Source organism: Physella acuta, unplaced genomic scaffold, assembly GCF_028476545.2.
Source record: "Physella acuta isolate Inbredline_101_S28 unplaced genomic scaffold, ASM2847654v3 ptg001322l, whole genome shotgun sequence".
Lineage (NCBI taxonomy): Eukaryota > Metazoa > Mollusca > Gastropoda > Physidae > Physella > Physella acuta.
The window spans coordinates 454,304-476,108 of record NW_026732837.1 but is presented as its reverse complement, the minus strand read 5'-3'; the positions used below and the strand labels follow the sequence as shown (position 1 = coordinate 476,108).

At 37.9% G+C, this 21,805-nt stretch overlaps 2 protein-coding genes across 2 annotated transcripts in view; both read left to right on the top strand.

Annotated features, from left to right (window-relative positions):
* The window catches only part of LOC131958372 (endophilin-A3), a 130,176-nt gene that overhangs the window by 50,967 nt on the left and 57,404 nt on the right, over positions 1 to 21,805 (top strand). The window lies entirely within an intron of this gene.
* LOC131958374 (AT-rich interactive domain-containing protein 3C) overlaps positions 1 to 21,805 on the top strand; it is an 83,086-nt gene that overhangs the window by 43,998 nt on the left and 17,283 nt on the right. Inside the window, exon 4 of the mRNA XM_059323384.1 lies at positions 20,165 to 20,348. Within this exon, the coding sequence (XP_059179367.1) occupies positions 20,165 to 20,348 (184 nt within the window). The remainder of the gene's footprint in view (positions 1 to 20,164; positions 20,349 to 21,805) is intronic.

Genomic DNA, 21,805 nt, shown 5'->3' with positions numbered 1-21,805 from the left:
AAATTTTCTAGAAGATTGTATGCAACAAAAATTGTGTGAAAAAAAATTACAATTTTACAAAGCAACAATAAACTTTGATGAAATACAACCACGCACATTTGTAATCCTTCACTCCGACAAAACTTGCCACAATACGCACCACAATTTACCACAAATTAAGAACAACTCCTTGACTCAGCGTGTCCTACCCTCGCTCAACCCTCAGCCATTTCCCTGCTCCCCGCCCATCATCTCCCTCGTCCATTCTTCAAAGTATACAACCCTACGCCATTTTATTTCTACAAAATTACCCCCTTTTTTTCAAAAAATGTAATTAAAACTTCTCGCAGGGCAAGCATTTCAACTCTTGAAATTAATAATTAAATTTCGGGCCTTTCATAATGTAAAGTCTCTCAAGTGGGGACTGGAAGCAAAGATTTAACTTACTTTAATCCCGGGTTGTTTCCCTTACTTGCCGGCATAACACTATAACCATGTATATGGCTCTTAAGGACGAAAATAACACTTAAAGGAACTATTAAGTTATATGGGAAGGAAAAATATAGGTGAAAGTTTAATCACAGGCTGGAGATGGGGGGAGGCATTTGAAGAAATAAAAGAGGAGAACGGGGGTATCTCTAATGCGCCGTTTCCAATAACTAAGTGTGTATTCCTAGTAGGGGATCAAAGTGGGGGTAGGGAAAAAAACATGATGGAATACGGTGTTCCTTGTGTGTTTTGTGGCGCACTTGAAGCATGAAGCAGCTACTTGAAGCATTAAGAATCCAAGCCACACACCCACGCGGTGAATTAGAAGGGATGACGGTGTCTTTCATTCGCTTATAAATCGCAAACAAATGTTCGTAGATTTAGATCTACCACTTTACTTATTTTCTTATCTTTTCTCCAGCTTTTAATTTGATTTATTAAAAAAATGTTGCTGCTGTTTGTTATAGTGCAATCAAGCTCAAGTTTATTTTAGTATGGAGGAAATAGATAACTACCATCTTATAAAACGTGTATATCATTTAATTAATTTACCATAAACTTAAAAACAACTTACCATCAACTTACTCTTTGCAAAACAAATCACTTACGATTTTCACTAAAGAGGGTTACTTGTTAGGAACTCTATCACCAACTTACAACCACGCCAACAACTCAGAATTACAACAGCAACGTAGATTTACAGTCCGCAACTACTGAAATTCACAACCGAATCAGCAGCGTACATTTATATCTTTAAAAGCCAAAATACCAATATATCATTATCATTAGTCCTGCAACCTTCAAACAAAAATTAACCAAAAACATATACCGGCGACCTCTTTTTGAGTTTCTTTTGTTCATGTTCTCGATACTTTTGTCACAATTTAAAAACAGAGTAATTTAAAAACCGCGACAGTTGAAAAACCTCAGTAGGAGAAGTAGGCGGTTAATTATAGCTGAGTTAACACAGAGAATTAAATGGTGCCGGGACGGGGAAGGCTGTAATTTGCAGTTTGGAGAAATTCATCTTTTCGTTTTTAATGTGTGTTTCTTTAGTATTGAAACGACAGTGTGGTCGGCAGGAGAGGTAAAAAATATGTTATTGTGTTGGCTGATTGTCTGCCCTTTGTTGTTTTTTTTAGAACTGTTTTCATCTGATTATAGAGACATAGGGTGTAAGTTTTCAGTGCCTAGAGCAAGCATAGTTTCTTTCAGGCATCTCTTCTGCGGGGAGGGGATGGGAGGTTAGAACGGAGCCGACTCCCCCCCCCCCCTCCGAATGAAATACAGTTTAAATAGAAAATATACTTCTACTAATATGCCGTTCCCCCCCCCCCCCCCCTTAAACACTGAGAGCAAAAATGTTAGGGCTACTGTGGGGAGACCGTGAAACACACACACACACACGAACACACACACACACGCCTATACATAGTTGGTTTACAGCTTTAACATTTAATGTGGATAAAAATTGGGTCGGCCGTAAACCTTCCTCTATAAAATAATAATTTCCTCCTCTCCCAGGATACTTTCCCCGCCAGGCGCCTCTACTGACACGACCCCCCCCCCCTCCCCACCCAACCCACACTTTATTTTTTTTTCCCATCCCATTCAAGAAACAAAACACGCCTCAGCCACTATTTTGATGGTTCAACTAAGTCTGCCCCACCTCCTCCCCGCAGCACTTTCGTTTATTTTAAATCTCCCCCCCCCACTACCACCCCTCCCCTACTACCACCCCCCCCTACTACCACCCCTCCCCACACCCGAGCTAAAAGTGAAGATGTGCACCAATAAATTTTTTGCCCCCACAAATTCATCACCGCAGTAAATTTCACAGTAGATTAGGTAACTACTATACAAGGGAGTTAAAAAATGTAGGTAATAGACTGTAAAGCTAAACGAATTTAGATTCCAGGGCGATTTTTTCTGCATTAAAAGAAAATTTATTCGTTGTATTCTCCATGAAGTTTTAGCATCGAGAAACCACTACGCAATCTGTTGATAGAGGCGAAGCTGATAAAGCCATTTACAGTTTGGAATATATTTTATATGAGGGGAAACAAAAAAAATGTGCTTTAAAATTGCTTCCCCTTGTGGTGGCTAGATATAACAGTTTTCTAACATGGGAGGTAAATCTAGATACATTTATGTTTCTGGGCTATAAACATGGACACATTTTAGACTCATATGTATTAGAAAGAGATTCACTTTGATCTCTTTCTTTCTAACAAAAAATTTTATATATAAAAAGATACACATAAAAACGAATAAATAAATAAACAAATAAACGCAAATATTTAGGATTACAAAAAAAAACAACTACCATGAAATGTTAAAAAAAAAACCCTTTAAAAATAATATAATCCATAAGTAATAAAAAAACATGTTTTTATTTCTTTATTTCTAATTATCTTCATTTGAATTGTTGATATTTTTTTTAGTAATGTTCACTATTTTGTTCATGTAATGATAATTTTTATTAATGTTTGAACAATGTCAAATACTAAGCACACACACATTTGTATATTATGTTGATGTAAATATTTCTATTTGAAAATGAAGGTACATAAAAAAAAGTAACAATAAATCCAAATGATAATATTTTAATCTCTAAGGTCCCACAGCACTGCGTTTAAACACAATTTAACCCCACGGTTTCAATCAAGCGGTTATAACCATATTGTTTCACCCCAACCGCTTTAAGCACTGTTTTGAATCTGCAGTTATTAGATCACAAATTAAGATAATCAACCCCCTCCCCCCCCCCCCTTCCCAAGTGAATGAAAACAAAAAAAAAGCCTCTGCTCATGAAGATTAAATCACATTTTTTTCCAAACCATCAGCTGAATTCTTTTTTCACCGTACGTCTCGATCCGACCAATTTTTTCCACCCCATTCAGTGCGGGATTACCATTATCTTCATATTTTCCCTAGCTTCCGCCATGTTTTTTCCCTTCTTTCAATCCGGGTCATCTTTCGCCATCTTTCGTTTATAACAGCCCTCGATATTTCCTCGCGATCCGACGAGAAATTAGATTTCACGATATAATTCATAAACCCCGATGTATAATTAGTAAATTCGCACACTCGCGCGCAAGCCTTTTATGTTATAATTTAATATATTGTCCCCCTAAATCTTTCATACTTTTTCACGCGTTCACGAGCGGAGTTGTCGTCCTTGACGACGTGTTATTAATTTGCAAATTCCTCCCCACCCCCACAAACACATGAGGATAGCAGATTCCACCCCACTAACTCGCGGAAGTTTAACGGAATCCACTTCTTGCTTCGAATGTTTAGAAAATTTAGTCGTCCATTTTATTATTACATTTTTTATATATATTTTTTGCAGACGAAGGTGTTATTATTTTCTATTGATGAAGGGTGTCTGTTTGTAGTTATAGCTGAAAGCGGAAGTGGCAATAAGTACATTCTCACATCTTGGTTACGTTTAAAAACCTCAAACATTTTTTTAACGCAGATGGCTGTTAAATGATATCCGTACATTACATAATAAACCGATCCTGAGTTAATTCGTTTTGCTTTAGAAAAATATTCAAACCACGGGATATTCATTATAGGAATTGTTAAGTTAAACCAGGATGGATTTGGGTAGGGTGGTGGAGGATATTTTAAAATTATTGCATGTTGAAAGAAAAAAAATTGAAGTAGAAAATAATTAACATAATTTTAAAGATACATACAACAGTGTGGTGGTGAGAGATGAATCTACCTACAATGACTTCTAGTGGTGCTCCGGTCTTATATAGACTGTCTACATGGGCTTTGTATTTTCATTGAATACCAAGACTACCCAAATAAAGTTTCAAGTAAACAGATACCGACACATAGACATACAGTCACATAGATATACAGACATACATGCAAAGGTACAGACAAACTGACACAGAAACACACAGACATATAGATATTCAGAACCACAGACGTATAGACACAGGCAGACAAACATACAAACACATATACACATACATATTATGTGATTAATACTTTTGTAAATTATTTCTTTTAATTTCCCAGCTCCAACCAAACATTAATTCCCGAGAAAATGCTTCTAATTTAAGCCTAAAGCGTTAACGCTATTTCCGCGAAAAAAAAACACTATGTGAAGTCATAATTATTAAATGAAGAGCTAAAATATATTTATTGAAGATGTGCAGGAGAGGGGACAGGTTAGGTTGATGGACACCCCCACCCCCTCGCCCTAGGGGTGCAGCTGCTGCAGGAGTCCCCATCAATCACCACCCGGGGGGAGACGGGATAAAAAATTAAACGCATCTTAATGGGGTGTCTCTTTCTTCTAAGACAAATATAAAAACGTGTTGCGTAATGTTGTTGTATAGGAAATAAAGATTCCATGAGTCAAAATTATCTAGAGTTGGACATAAATGCGTGGCGGTTTTTGGTCCGTAATCCAATGTATTAATTTGGACAGGTTTTCTTGTGTGTTTTGGTCCATTATCCAATGTATTAACTTCGAAAGATTTTTTGTTGTTGTTTTTGGTCCGTTATTCAATCTAGTGAGTCGGACGGAGATATGTTGTAGATTTTGGTCTAACTATTAATAAATAAATTAATTAATTAATATAAATATGATACGTTTTTATAGTTTGTAAAAAATTATGTTTTTTTTTCTTCTGTTTATTATAAAATTCCCACCCTCCATTGAATTAAAGGGCTGAAGCGTTAAAAGGGTTGTGATGTGAACTTGTCAAGACTAATTTTATTTCTAAAAGATGGATCACTTTCATAACCTGCAGGAGGGGGTAGCGGGGGATGGGTGGGGCGGAAGGGGTACGGGTGGGTCAGGTGTGGGAGAGGCTCTATTTGTTGAGTACGACAAGCGCGTGTTTAACGTGTGCATTCTCAATAACGCTCGAGTTTCAACTGGGTAAAAAAAAAGATCATTATTTCACCAGTTGAAGAAACAATATACCTATAGTTTAAGACGTTAGGCTAATTTAACAGGCAGGGCTGTGGTAATTTTAAAGCAATAACGAGCCTCGATTTCAAATCCGTCATGAGTTTTCTCCCTGCTCGTTCGAATCATGGTGTTTAAAGTGATAAGACATTTCTCAGCGATAATATCCTTATTCACACCTTCATTCGTTTCTTCAAATTTCGCTTTTCGTTGTTTAAATAAACATTTTTAAATCTAAATTTAAAACGGAAAAAAAAATATGTCTTTGGAGAAATGGATTTTAATTGTCGCTTTAGTTTTAAGCTTCGCTGGATAAAAATAGCGACATTTCGATAGATAAAACTGAAGTTTCGCTGAATAAAAATAATGAAATTTCGATGGATAAAAATAGCGAAATTTTGTTCTTTTCACCCTGCACATCGAGTTGGCGTACTGGTGTTCAGAACAGCTGATGCAAACGCATTAACCACTAATTATTTAAACTACCGTTGTAATAAACCTAAGGTTAATTAAATTAGTCTCCATATTGACATCATTTTAAAGCGCCAGAAGTAGTTTAAATACGGCAAGTGGCTAAAGCACAAGCTCTTACTCTTAACAACAACAAACACGTTGTATGCGTAGTGTTTTTACATTTTTGCGATTTTTAATACTTGCGTCTTCCTGTTTATTTTTAAAATTGTTTTTTTCATTTCAAATATGATCTAATTATTGAAGATAGATTTTCTAATCTTTTATTTTTATTTATTTTTTTTTTTTTTAATTTTGAGAAAAAAAATTAAACCTTGATAGTTGTTTTTTTTTTTAAACTTCTGAACAACATTAATTGGTAGTTGAATGCTAACTCTAAACCAAAGCTAGATGAGGTTGATAGGCCAATTCAGTTCTGTGTCGGCACACAGGTATGAAATCACAAATGCATCCTCTCTTTGTGTTTGCTTGAGTGTACAGGAACCTGGATGTCTATAATTATATTTCTCACCCCGTACAGGTCGGTAGCTATGTATGGTACACCATGCTCCGTTATCAGACTGATGATATCACTTGATTAGTCCAAGACTGACCCTGTTTAAAATGCAGGGGGTCGACGCTAATTGGAGGGTCAGAGATTAGAGCTTAATGCTGGAACGCTTGTCGTCAAAACAAGGGAAATCACCGCGGATTTGCTTCAGCTTGGGAGAGATAACCAATGTAAAAAGACAACTAAACGTATCATGGGATAGAATAATTTCTACCCTCATTAAAAAAAAGTATTGGACAAATTTACGACAGGGTTTTTTTTTAAATTTGTTTAATGTCTAGCTGGGAACCTATGGATACACATTGCTTAAAATAAATTTGCTATTTTTTTAAAAAATACCCAAACAAAAGACAAAACAAAACCGTTGAAAAGATTTTGGGGAATATTATTTATTATTATGACAGGAAATTTAGTTTGTTTCCAAATATAGCTAACATTAATTCAAGGGTCATTACTCGTTTTACTTATGTCTGTTACTTTTAAGTCCAAATACTACTCCCCCCCTCACCCTCACACACCATCATCTAACCCCACCCTCCGTCAGAAGTGAGTACTTTACAAAAACAATCCCGTGAGTGGTAGCATGATTAAGTTCAAGTAGTTTCTGGTACCTGGGTGGGGTGAAGGGTGGGGAACGAGCATTGGGACGGGTGGATGGGTGTAACGATGGGTGTGGGGAGGATGGGTGGCCGTTTACTATTGAAGGAATATTTCATTTTTAAACACAGTGTGAAATAATATGAATATATGATTACATAATAAATTGCAAAATCCAGTTTCTGAGCCCCGACACCCTCCCCCCTCATTCCCCAATATTACAACACTTATTGAAAATCAAACCACAACTAACCCCCCCCCCCCCTTCCTCAACCAACCACCCTTCTTCCCTGTAAACAAAGATTTCTAGACAATAAGTATGAACGGTCGCCAACCCAACTTTCCCAATTCCCAATCCGACCCGCACTATTTAAACCTAAACTTTAAACCTTGTGAAACCTACTGCGGTATTTCCCATCCTCTCCCCTCTAACTCGTTTAAAAAATCAGCCCACAACGTCATCCAATCGTCTGCACGTCAGCCCATCTCCGGACCAATCAAATTTGTTCCTCACCCATGACGCCAAATCAAATTGTCTTACTTACAATTATCCATTTCTATCTCCGTCCCCGGGACTGTCCTCCCCTCCAAAGTCTTTAACGGCTTGTCTTAAGTCAACGCCGGGCTCCCAAGACGTATAGCGCCCGCGAAATTGATGTTGAAATTTCAAGCAAAGTAATTTACTGAAAGAAACTGACATCGTTGGGAGCTGAGACCAGAGGAGCTAGGGAGCTTGAGCTCGAGCTAAAACTGTTATTTAAAGTGTGGCTAATTTATTTTGGTGACATCTCGCTGATGTTTATTGATCCGTGTAATTAGTCCACTCTAGGCCCTGACAGGTCCGATAACTCTTCAGGGGATGTACCCAACCCTGCCACCAATCACTCACCTTGTCTCACACAAAGATGTCTATCATTGTACTTTTTTCTCTCCCATCGACTGCGTTAAATATAATTCTGTTTCCATGGTAATTATTATATTAAAAATACTCCGAACCAGCTTTATTTTAAAAAAATAAGAATCGCAGTTATTATTTTAAAGTTATTTTTTTATCCAGTTAACTTAAGAAACGAGGAAAATAATTGGTTTTGAAATTTTAGATATCACTAGTGATGAGGGTAGAGTGCATGGTCGAGTCATTAACACTCGTGGTTGGTGAACAGAAAAGCCTTTTAGCAGACGAGGCTCGATAGCTAGGGACAACAACTCATCTAAGAGAGAAAACTCCAACTATTGTCTTGTTTTTGGGTGGAAAAATCAAATTAAAAAAAGAAAAGCAAGCTGAAATGAACGGCCTATGAGACGCAAAACAAATTGATACGTAAGACTTAATTGTGTTGGGGGATATCCCCTTCTAACATTACAATTTAGAACAAGGAAGTAGAATTAGTAATGATGGGTTAACAATACTACTTTGTTTAATAAATTATTGGTCTAAACGAATACTTTTCCGGGTAGAAAAAAATGCCTTGAAATTTACAGATCGCATCCGATCTTCATGGGGTTCCATGAGCAGCCCACTAGTCCTCTCTCGTAGTATAAGAATCATGGCTTTAACCCACTCTTAAATCCGCGAGACCTGCTTAGACTGGCCATGTACTGACCATCAGTTAGCCGATCCCTTGTTTATCTAGATCCGCCCATAAACGTTTAATCCGCCCATATTCCTCCATGAGCTGCCCATAATCCCCCACACCAAACCCTCTCCCCCCATAGAGACGCCCCTTGTCAGTGCCCGTGATCGTAGACCGGACACACCGTTGTATCTAATCCTCTTGTAGGCTGTCATGTCGACATCACGTGGTTTCTATTGTCATGGACGCCGACACGATAGCCAGATATCGATACCCACCACCACCACCACCACCATCAACATAGACACCACCATTATCAGTCGTGTGATCCTAATGTGCAAAACCATCACCTCAATTGAACTAACCTAGTACTACCACCCACCCCCCCCCCCCCCTTACACCAATCTCCAGATTACAAGGCCCCCAAGACGAAACCCAATATCAAAAAGCTTGTCAAAAAATTTTCTCTTCCCGTCCCGGCAAGGTGAAAGGTCAATTGTCCAAATATGTCAGATCCCGTCCCCCCCCCCTACGGCCCCATACTCGTCTTACCCCCGCCACACTAAGGTTGGGGGATGGGGTCAAACCCCCCTCCCTTTGAGCAGGCCCCCTACTTGTCTCCGCCCCCACCGACCCGGGGGTCAGATGCTACTAACGCTAATGGCCTCCCCCCACTGACCCTCACCGCTGTCATTTTGTCATAATTGTCCCCACGGTGGTCTCTGAGAAATAAAGCCGCACTCAGAAGACGACCCCTAACTTGTCTCTGACACCCCCTCTTGTCTCTGACCCCCACCCCCCATTTCTTGTCTCCTTCTCCTCAATCTCCGACCCACCAGAAAATCTTCTAGATGGACTGACGTAGCTCAATATGTAAACCATCTTGCCGTTGTGAAAACGTGTCCCCTTGTAGGCCTACTTCTCTATTGTCCCCTTGTACTGCTCTATTGTCCCCTTGTACTACTCTATTGTCCCCTGTACTACTGTAACTGTCCCCTGTATTTCTCTAATGGGATGTACTTGATCATAATTTCCCCGTGGGATGGATTTCAGGAATGTTCACAAGTCAATTACCGGGCTGAACACGGCTTTTTAGCAGCAGTTTTACGGTAAATATGTGTACCGTAGAATCGAACATGGTCGAGAGGCTGGAGTATTGTATTTAATTGACAATACTAACATCTTCTGGGGACTATTTGTTGTTCGAAGTTCCAGCTAAATATCGATACTTAACTTGATACCACTTTAATGCATATCAAGACTTGATTTGATTTTCGGGCAGCATTGATATTTTGAGTAGATTAATTCGTGTTTAATGCACCATTTTTTATTTGAATTATATCAACTTTCGTTTAGAACTATAGTTAAAGTTACAACAAGATTCGAGTATAGCCGGTAGAGTTAAAGTTAGCCCTAGGTTTGATGAAATAAAAATAAAAATTAGAACTAGAAAATAGTGGTTGTGATAAGTATATTAAGCATTATTTAAGTTCGATATTCTACGATCAATGTTAATTTAATTCTTCAACTGTATTGACGCAGGTATAGTAAAGGCTGGTGATAGCTTAACAGAAAAAAATTTGATTGAATAAAGTGCTTAATATTTTAGGCTACTGAATCTGCTGAGATATTCAATAGACACAGAATTAAAAGTAGTGAAGATTTTTGCTTCTACTTTGAGAACAGAGCAATTGATGAACACAAGTGACTAACGGTCAGTGATATCATTAGTCACGTGTGGTGATGGTGTGGGGGTGGGGATTAAGATTAATTAACAGGGAGGGTGAGCGTCTGTGTCAATGCACGGTTGATTAGCCACGGATAACTGAAGCCAGATGAAGGGTGAGCGCTACTCGCGTGTCATGTCTGGTGAGTGCGAGCCCACGTGTTGGCAGACTGACGGTACCATTACAGTGGTAGATAGCAGTGGGGAGACTTACTTTCATGAACACCGTTATCGTAATGAAAACCGTTATCGCCTAGGTCTAGTTATGGTATCTGTGATGACAACGTTTTCATCAAGTTTGAAGTGTTTTAAAAATCGTATGGGAAATGTGTTTATAATATAATTTTTTTTTAATTTCCTAAAATATCCACTTATAGGCCTATGTTACGGGTCATTTGTAGGTTAGACTAGAATAGGATAGAATGATCTAGAATTAGGGGAGAGTGAGTGTGTGAGTTGAGTTTACCCTAGAATATTGTTAACCCCGGTGTGTTTGTGTATTGTTATCCCAAGGTCGAATGCTGTATAAAAGCTGGAGTGAATGTTTGTCAGGGGTCAGTTGGTTAGGTCGAGGGCTATTCTGTAATGTGATATGTGAGACTGAATAAACGTATTGAACGTTAACCCGAGTCGTTCTCGAATTTGAAACCAACCCAGAACCTAACAAATCCAATTTATATTTTTGAAAATATGATATTTTCAAAAAATAGTAAAAACAGTTTAAGAATTAATGTAATTTTGATTGTTAGACATAAAGTTAGTTATTTTTAAACATACTATAGGTAAGTATATTTAAACTACCCCTCCCCCCCCCCATCAAATCTCCATTCAGCCTGACGACTCCAGAAGATTCCCATTACACCTGTTAGCCCTCACCCCTCACTCCCCCACCCCACCCCACCCTAGCAGCTACAACTTAGAGTCACCCCTCGCATCATTCGAGCGATCGTGCACTCACACAATGTGTATTTAATATTGAATTAAAGCTTGAAGTTTATTTTCAAGCGCTCACCGCCTTGAAGTTGGCTAATAACCGAAACACGCCGACAAGAAGCCCAGTAACCGAAACACGCCTGTAAAATAATAAAAACATGACCGGGAGTAAAAAAAAAAAGGAAAGAGAAAAAAAAAACGATGTACATAGTCCTAAGCAGGTGATGTTTGAGCCGTACGCAAACAGCAGCGGTTTTTTAACCTTTGTGTTAAGTATCAGCCATCATCTCCTCTGATCTTTGCCGGCTATCAAAGGCGACATAAGTGTCAAGTTATTTGAATCGGCAGCCTCAAGTGTTTGGTGTAGCCATATTTCAACAACCTTCATCCTGCATCAACCTGCTCACTGTATAATCCTTCATTAAAACTAAATATAAGCGCTGTGAAAGCTGGGGAATATTGAAGCAATCCTCCTCATTTCTAAACATTAAAAGTAAAACTTGTTTTAATTATCAAAAACTGATGCAAATAAAGAACGCGTATAAAGTTTTAGTATGATTTTGTTTTCAAAAACCGAAATTAAATTTGAAGATGTTTGAAATTTAACTGAAAAAAAATTGTAAAGAATAAATGTCAAAGAATAGTTTTTTTTTTTTTTTTTTTTTTTTAAATCTCACATTCATAACGTAGTTCAATTTTTAAAAGTCTGACCTATCTTTAAACTAAGACGGAAACAGAAACATTACGTTTCTAAACAAATTTTGCCTTTAATATCGTTTCTCTCTTCCCCCCCCCCCCCCCAGTTTGATTAAATTCACACTGCTTCATTACTCAAGATTGATACTTGGCCTACAATGATTGACGATGATGTAATTTGAACATCTCCAGCACTAGTGTGCATTACGAAATACATAATGCAATCAAATTGCCGAATCGGCAACATTTTTTTGTCGAGTCTAAATCAGAACAGCCGAGTAACTTGAACGATTTAAAGATGACTAGTTCGAGCGACATTAAAATCAACACCATTTATTTCAAAACAAACCTAGGCGCTCAAGTGGTCACCGGCCCCTCTGAAGTGCTCATTTGATTTCTGCCCGGCCCGACCACTAATGCAATACCAAACAACCCCTTGGCAACCCCCCACATCATGGCGGCCATCTTCATGAGAAGTCACCACACAAGGGGGATAACCGCGGTGATGGAGATGGTCAATATTTGCCCGTGCCCTCCACGGAATGCTCCTCTCTGTGAAGTGTGAATCGTGAGGGTGTTCTCCCCTTTCTTTAAAAAAATGCCCGCAGACGACGTGGATCTCGTCTGCTAGGAGAGCGGTCGTCTGACTGCTGCTTGTTCAAACAGGCGGACTTTGCCCATCATTAGTGGAGAGAATAGGTTAAATACCTGTCGATTAAACGAGATTTGACATTCTCGACTAATCGCTGATTAAATGAAATTTGGCATTCCCATCTAATCGCTGATTATGTGGGATATGTGTTCAAACCCAACTCTCGCATCTGCTGTTTTAAAATCTGTAGCAACCTAACTTCCTCTTCCAGTTGCCTTAGGTCTATTTTTTGTTTTAAATTCCATAATGGATGTGTTGGTATTGGTTACTATTCTTGTGTATAAAAAAAAAGTCTGTTGCGTCTGAAATAGTTTCTTTTTTTTAAAGTAATTTTTGCAGATATGTCTTGTGTACAGACACGGAATGTTGTACAACTCCACTTACGAATTACTTATAGCAAGATGTAGAAATACAGTCAAACAGTCATTGGAAGTTTTATTTTAAAGGTTTTCATCTACACGCCAATACTTTTGTAATGAGGCACCAGACGCTTTGGTTAGCTGCTGTACTTCACACTTTGTGATATTACATCAATACGCTTTGATTAGCTGCTGTGTTTCACACTTTGTGATATTACATCAATACACTTTGATTAGCTCCTATACTTCACAATTTGTGATAGTGCATCAATGCACATTGATTAGCTGCTATACTTCACAATTTGTGATAGTGCATCAATTCACTTTGATTAGCTGCTATACTTCACAATTTATAATGGGGTACCAATGCACTTAGATTAGCTGCTATACTTCACAATTTATGATGGGGTACCAATGTGCTTTAATTAGCTGCTATACTTCACAATTTGTGATAGTGCATCAATGATCTTTAATTAACTGCTGTACTTCTCAAACCTTCCTTGAAAAACCCGCACTAACAAGACAATATGTTCCCCATGCAGAATTCCATAGCAAGTCTTGTCTGAAAGCGATCCTAGTGATGTGTCAATGAAAGGTGCGGGTTGTTGTGTATGTGTAGCAAAACTATGCAATAATGATAGACGTGTGTTTGTTTAAATAGCAAGAAATGATAGGACGGGGAATGCAATCGGTAAGACAGCTAAGCCTTAGGAATGTGATAGCTCTCTTTAATGCTTTATTCTAGCCAAAATATAGCAGGAGACCGAACAGTCAAGACAAAACACATTACTGGCAGCAAGTTGAATTAAAAAAAAAAGGTTCCCTCTATCTGCACTCCTCCCCCACCCCATCCCCACCACCAGTCCTTGATTGGGGGAAGACACGGGTCGCCTGATGAAAAGAGATCAGGATGGGTCGAAGCTTGAATTCATTGTGACTTAGTGTCAAGCCCGAAAGAGAGGCCCCAGCTGCCCGGACGTCCGAGAGGTGTGAAGCAATTTGATGCTGGTGCTGAGGGAGGCGGGGGTGTGGGCTGGAATGGTAATCCTAAGACAGGGCCGGTACCGAGACCGACAGTCTGGAAGATGGTGTTGGTCAGGTCAGGGAGCCTGGGAGGGGATGGGGAGCCGTTTATATTGAAGGCTAAATTAATAACCTTTAAAAAAAGGAAATCCCAATTTTCTGTGACTTTTTAAATAAAGTTAAATAGAATTTTGAATGTTTTTGTCTTTGTGAATAAATAATGACAAGTTTAATTTGAAAAGAAAAAAAATTACGAAACAAGACTGGTAACTAGTAAGGAGAGGTTGCTTAAAAAATTAATTTCATTCAAAACCTTCCGACCATTTTCCAAAACAAAATACAATTTTCGGACACTTTTTGTTTTGTAGAAAGACAAGCACCAACCTCGATGAGCTATTTTAGAGCAAGATTGAAATCTTGTAATTATCTTCCCCGTTGTAATTAAGCTTTATGGGTTAATTTTTGACCAGGGCGAGTCTCCCGTGTCGATCTGGGAGTCATTAAGTATTGAGAGGGTTCTTGGTTAGACATTGCCAGTCTGCAGAGAGGCACGGAGGAAAAAAGGCCAAGGGACCATCGGAGACGATCGTGTAGCGCCCAGCGCGCAGATCATGATTGAATTCTTAGGTTGTGTTCGCCAGATGAGCTTCCATTTGCATACTGGTCAGCTGATCAATCATGTCGGGGGCTAAGCTTGGGTAAGCTTTGTTGTATTGATACACTTGTCAACAGGAATGATCGTGGGGTTTGTTTTTCCACAGATTTAATACGTGAAGTTTTATTATGTTTGACGTATGACGGAAATTGTGTACAAGTTATACATATGGCCAGGGTTCGGTTTAAATATCCTGTGTACGAGATTGATGAAAAGTCAAAGGTCGCATTCCTTAGAGTCTTGAAATTCCGGGGATGGTAATGATACCTTATTAGCATTAAATGTATTTCTTGCGTGTTTCCTGTTGCGTACGGGCCGAGTTGGAATGAGATCATCTTTCAAGCTGATCAGCTTTCCTTTAAGTGTGTGTCTGTGTGCGTGTGTGTGTGTGATTGCATACGTAAAAGTGTGTGTATGAGTGTGTAAGTGGTGTGTGTATTAGTATATGTATTTGTGAGCGTATTTGTGAGATAGAAAACTCAAATATGAACAACTTATTCAACGATTCATTAAGAATTTGAGTGAATTAATATGAAACTGCACTTTGCGGATTCGATAATCTTATTGTTTTGTTTTCGAAATCCGATAAATTTCAACACACACACACACACAAGCATATATATATATATATATATATATATATATATATATATATATATATATATATATATATATATATATATATATATATATATATATATATATATATATATATATATAAAATTATATTCATATATACATACATATATTTTTTTTAAAAACGTGATTAAAGCTCGGCATAGTTTTACAACCTACTACTTACATGTAGGTTGCAACCTACTCTGAAGGAGACATTCAACCTCTCCGTTTAGCACCCAGCTTTCATCTCCCACATACCAGACCCCACAGCTCCCAGGATAATAGAAACTATACGTCTCTATTAAGCAGACGTCACCGTGGAAGGTGTGGGGTGTAAGTATGACGCTTCACCCCCAAGTGCAATTAATAAATCTGGAGCTGCAACCCTAGAAGAGCATGACAGTTCCACGGGCATTTTTCTCCGTGATGGAAGAGATGTGTGAAACGACATCCAATCAGTTTCGGTTAAGTGGTCACGTGGTTGAAAGACTACTTTCTGATTGGTTATATTCATAACGCCAAGTACGAGTCACCTTTTGCAAGTATATGTGGATATACTCTTTGGGGAAGGGGGAGACTCAAAAGGATAATACCAAATTAGCCAAGACATTGTTATAAAAAAATCTTATTTGAGGATTTTGATATTTAAAAATAAAATAAAAATAAAACAACGACTTAGCTTTACTTCAGCTTCACTACTGCTGAATGACGCTAGTACAGCTTGATATTAGAATTAAAAGAAATGCCTTAAATTCAATTTAGTTTTTCTTGATCCATGAACTATTGTACCAAACAGCTGACATCAGTTTAACATAAAAATTTAATACGAGCTTTCATTAAACGCAAAACACTACAGTCTCTACCTATTATAACCATAGAAATGGCAAATATACAAAATCTCTGAACCCTAACACACAGAACCCCACAGAACCCCACCCTTAACCCAGTGAACCCCACTCATAACCCAGTGAACCCCACCTTTAACCCTCAGAACCCCATCGCTTACCACTTAAGGAAACGCGAGTCAGTCCAAATGGCCATGACGAAGATGGGCGTCATGTTGTGAGATGTATCGTCACAGATGATCAGATTTGAAAACACAGGAACATCCCCCCTTTCTACCTACCACCTCACCCTACACCCACTACCACTACACCCTACATCCCCTGCCACCCCACCCCTCCCAACCAAAATGTTTACTTACTTTTCAGCTATCCCTTCCCCCAGTACATATCACCTAAACACCAACATTGACAATGATGTTTAAATAAATCTGAAAACTGACGTCTTTTCCGTTGTCTTTTTTTTTTAATACTAAAAAAATTCATCGTGTATTTCCGTCAACGCTCGTAACGGAAGCTCAAATCTTGTGAAAAAAAAGTTTAAAAAAAAATCCACCAACCTACAACCGAAAGTGGCAAACTATCAAATATCAAAACACATTAAAACGTTTGCGTCGAGAAGATCTGTACGAGCTTTTAATTGGAAACGAATCTAAAACGTTTTGACAGTTGAAGCCCTGACGCCGCGTCGCGTCGACGCGAACAACATTTTTGGCAGGCGTATTCAAATTCGTTCCATTATCCGCCGTTGGAGCGCTAACTACTAACAAACGTCGCGCTCTACGCAACATTAGCTGCGCGCAATTAGAAAATTGTCGCTTTGTGAACGCGTCATTACTTGGCTTAAATATGAATAAAAAAAAAAACAACTACGTTCGCTTATTTACTTTCACGCTAAGCGTTAGCTAAATAATCTGCCGTAACTCTATATTTGCGTAGGAAGAGCTACGCTTACTGCATCTAACTAAATGTATATACAAACCTAAAAAAAAAAAACTTCCTTACTTTGCTTTTAAATCTACAATTAGAGACATAAATATGCCAAGCTAAATTTAAATTTTTCAGTAAAAAATTTAGGTGAATGTATTTGCCCTCAAATTAACGACCTTCCATTCCCCCTTCCCCGCTCGTAACACTTAAAAAGTTGATGGTTTAGTTTAATAATAAAATGTTACGTTAAAAAAAAAAACGAACGAAAACATTAAGTGGCTAAAAATAAACGAAACGCAAGAGACTTCTGGAAGGGGAGATAATTTATTTCAAAAGCGAATTTAACCGTAATTAAATTTGAACATTGAAATGTCTTCTGCTATTTGCCATTCCCCCGGTCTAATCGCTGGTGAAGAAAACATCTCGCAGACGATAACTTTTCTTACCATACGACAGAAGATGAATTGCCTAGGTAACCAGAGAGAGGATTCAATTTATTGGCGATGAAATTTTTTCAACTTTTGTAGTAACTCAGGCGGAAGTTGACGTAAGAAAAGGTTAAGATTTACGAAATACTTTACGTTTTCGGTTTAAAATCTGTCTTAGCGCATTGTTTTTAACTCGTGAATTAGTACGTGATCAACTGTCATGTTTTTGCGGCTGATAATCTACTATCCTGCTAATGTTTCGACATTGAAGTTTTTTCTGCCATTGCTGCGATTAATTGGTACACTGCTCAAGATCAGCATCTCGTTCTTGTTCCAGATTTGGTATAAATTATTCAATCCCAATCAATCTGAGAGTCATTATTAAAAAAAACAAAAGATCATCTGTTTGAAAATGCAGATTAGTATCGAGATTTGTTTATACATAAATGTTTTGAGGGTAATATAGTCAAGTGTTAATATTCGTTTTTTAAGAAAAACATCAAATTCTTCCAACTAGCTTACAACTTAGCAAAAACCAAAGTTCTTTTGAGACGTATTATCGTTTGCCCAAACACGTCTTATATTATATTTTTGACGCCGTATAAAATCACATTTTATGATATATTTTAAATCATTTTTATATTAAATTTAACCCATCTTCTGAATCAAATATTTTAAACATGCTAACCTGCATGCTTGAATTACTTTTCTAACAGTAGTACCCTGATTAAAATAATAGCATATTTGTTTCGTATCTTCTACAGTATAATTCCGCACACCACCATTCATTTTTTTATCGATAACTACCGGTTTGTGCATAGGAAATGATTACAGCTGCGCGCGCATCCTATAGCAGAGCATTACGACATTTGATCACGCCCCGCATAGCCTCTATAAACAGGCAAATAATCGGAATCGTTGGCTGGGAATACGATCTCTTCAGATGCTGTCGATTAGCCCGCCACCATTTAGAGGCGGTGCTTCCATTTTTTTGTGTTCTTTATAGAAGCCGCTGCAGTGTGTGAAATCGGGGCTATCAATTAGCATGATTAATATACTGCTGTGGGGAAGTGCAGGCAGATCTCGCTAGAATGTCATTTATTTTAAACATTTAAAAATTAAAAAAAATAGCTTAGTTTTTTTTTTTACTTTAAAACCCTTACAGTATGTCAAATAAAATAAATATGAAAACGTCAATGAAAAAAAAAAGAAGAGTAATATCATCTTAAATATAAAATTTAAATATTTAAAAGATTGTTCAAGTTTATTTTTAATTCGTGCAAAAATGTAATAAAGTGCTATATCATTAAAGATTGTGTGCAATAAAGCATTAATGTTGGGGGGGGGGGGGGGCGGTTTGAATTCGCTAAAAATAGATCCGCTACGTCGACACTCACTCCATCAAATCATAATTCAGAATTCTTTGGCGCCATTGGGAGCGATTTCACATATTTGAATACAAAACAAAGATAGGTAAAAAAAAAAAAATGATTACGTATACTAGACGTTGGGGGGGGGGGGGGGGGTGGGAGGGGAGTGTTGTGGATTTGGCTGTTATTCAATCTTCGGTTTATTTGACAGCAATATGCAAGAACTGCGTCAAATTAACATTCCTCGCAAATCTGGAACTTTTATTTCTGGCTGTCTGAAAATATAAACAATACAACAGGCATAAAAAAGGAGAAAATCGGAAGCTACAAAGAGAACGAACAAAAAAAAACATACTCTATTATCCTAACAAACACAATGATCCCTGAGTTTTGTGTGAAGAAACTGGTATAGGTACTAAGATGAATGAATAAGAATTCTTCTGTAACACAATCGCTAACCCAACAGTCTAAAACAGAGCTTATCTTATATTTTTTTTTAACTCGGCTAGTATCGCTTTTAATTATTAAGCGTTATCAATGGCATTTAAAAGGTTTATAAAATTACTCTAAAAAATAACTCTCGTAGTAGCTAGATTTAGATTTCTCTTCTTCGTCTTTTATTTCCATAACTGCATTGATGTTTTAACTAAAGTTAAACAATTCCTGTATATGTTTCGAGTTTTTGAGTTTTTTTAACAGCCTATTTTTCATTTGACATATCTTAGAGCCTCGTTTTCATTTTAGATATCCCAGAGCCTCGTTTTTGTTTTAAATATCACAGAGCCTCGTTTTAGTTTTTAACACGTCAGACATTTTATATCATGAAATGTTTGTTTTATTTTTCTGGTTCTTTATGTTCCGGAACATTCTGTGTCTTTTTCTGTCTTCGATTGATGACATGAGACGATTAATCTTGTGCGGCTGAGATGATGTTAAAAAAATTCCGTTCCCTCGACTAAGCTTGTAAATTTTTATAAGACTTTACATTTTTATCCTTGGGATTTCTTTCCTTGGCACGATTGGCCATTAAATTTTGGGTTTTATTTTTTTAAAAAGTGTGTTTTGTTTTCTCAGGCATTAAATTGATGCAAATAAACGCTATTTTTTTTCCTTTAAAAACCAAGACTTCAAGCTTTTATTTTCTAATTTAAAGTTATTTTAGTACATTACTTTAAAATTATATATTTTGTAAACATATTAAATAAAGAATGTTAATTTAATTTATATATATTAATTTTATGAAAATTAATTTAAATAATTATTTTTAAATACATCACAAATGTATATTTTTTTCCATTACCATCCCCTCCCCTTTATCTCCCCTTTCCAGGTACCCCAGTGAACCGCATCCCCATCATGGCCAAACAGACGCTGGATCTATACGAGTTATTCCGCCTGGTCGTTTCCAAGGGCGGACTAGTCGAGGTGATCAACAAGAAACTCTGGAGGGAGATCACTAAGGGACTGAACCTACCCTCGTCTATAACCAGCGCCGCCTTCACATTGCGGACACAGTAAGTTTGGCTTTTCTTGGTTTTTCTTATTCTGTTTTGTTGTTCTACTTGACTGATAGTTTTTTGTTCTTCTACTTGTCTGATCGTTTTTGGTTCTTCTACTTGACTGATAGTTTTTGGTTCTTCTACTTGACTGATAGTTTTTTGTTGTACTTGAGTGATAGTTTTTTGTTCTTCTACTTGACTGATAAATTTTTGTTCTTCTACTTGAATGATTCTTGTTGGTGCTTGTACCTTGACGTAAACATCAAACACCTTTAGCTGGTCCTACTGGATATATACACCCTCCAGCTTATTGACACAATATCCATTAGACTACGTTGACTTCCTACTTTTCTTTCAAATAATGCCTCTTTTGGTCATGCGCAGAAAAACCCAATTTTTATAGCATACTTGCAAGCACTTGGATGTATTTTACCCTTTATTTGCTTGGTGTTTGGCAATGTATGAGACTTTAACGACATTTTATTCAAACATAAACAAAAAATATTGCAAGAATATTTTATATTAATTACTAAGGATTGTGAGAATTTACCTAAAATGGATATTATGACTATGGATCTGTCAGTGTAGACTTTATCCACACATAGAAACCAGACATTAATTAAGGAATAAACCTTACACCTCCCGTGGATTATAATGCTATTAGAAAATCTCCTTCTTGATAGACCCGGAGCTGAACGGGCATCTGACGTGATGGACCAAATTCCCCGTTGCATAATTGACGAGTTAAATTTGATTTCCACTCCAGGCAAATTCAGACGAGATTGAGAAAGATTTGAGGAGAAAATATGACGCCCGCTTGGTAGCACTTCATTACATTTGATAACGGACAGGGTGTTGGAACTGGGGAGGGGGTGGGGGGTCGGGCGGATAATTTTCATGGGAGGCAACTGCAGGTTCAAGGGGAAGTAATTTTTTTTTTGAGTTCGTGACAAAACAAATTGGGGAAGATTCAGTGTCTAATATCGTAGAAATATTAAGCAGGAATTATACAATTAACCAAGGGGTGATCGAATGGGGTTTGTGTGTGATCCCGATCCCCACGAGGTTTGGCGGCAGGCGGGATGTCCACGCCCAATCTTCGGGCTTGTGGATAGGTCGATGGCACGACAAGACAGGGGATGTGGCTGGGGGGTGGGGAGGTGTGGGTGGGGCAGGGGGGATCGATGCTAGGGTCAGATAATGGGGGGAGGGGGGTTAGATGTGGGTGGGTGGGGAGGGGTGGGGAGGAATGGGATTTGGTCGATGTAGGGTCGGCTGATATGGGGGGGGGGGGGTAGATGTGAGTGGGGAGGGGGATTTAGTCGATGTAGGGGCGGCTAATATGGGGGGTAGATGTGGCTGGGGGAAGGTAGATTCGGTTTATGGGTAAAGGGGGCTTCTAATGTACATAATAGTTAATATTTATTTATGAGTCATCACCAATATTTAAAAAGAAGCTGGTATTTTGAATT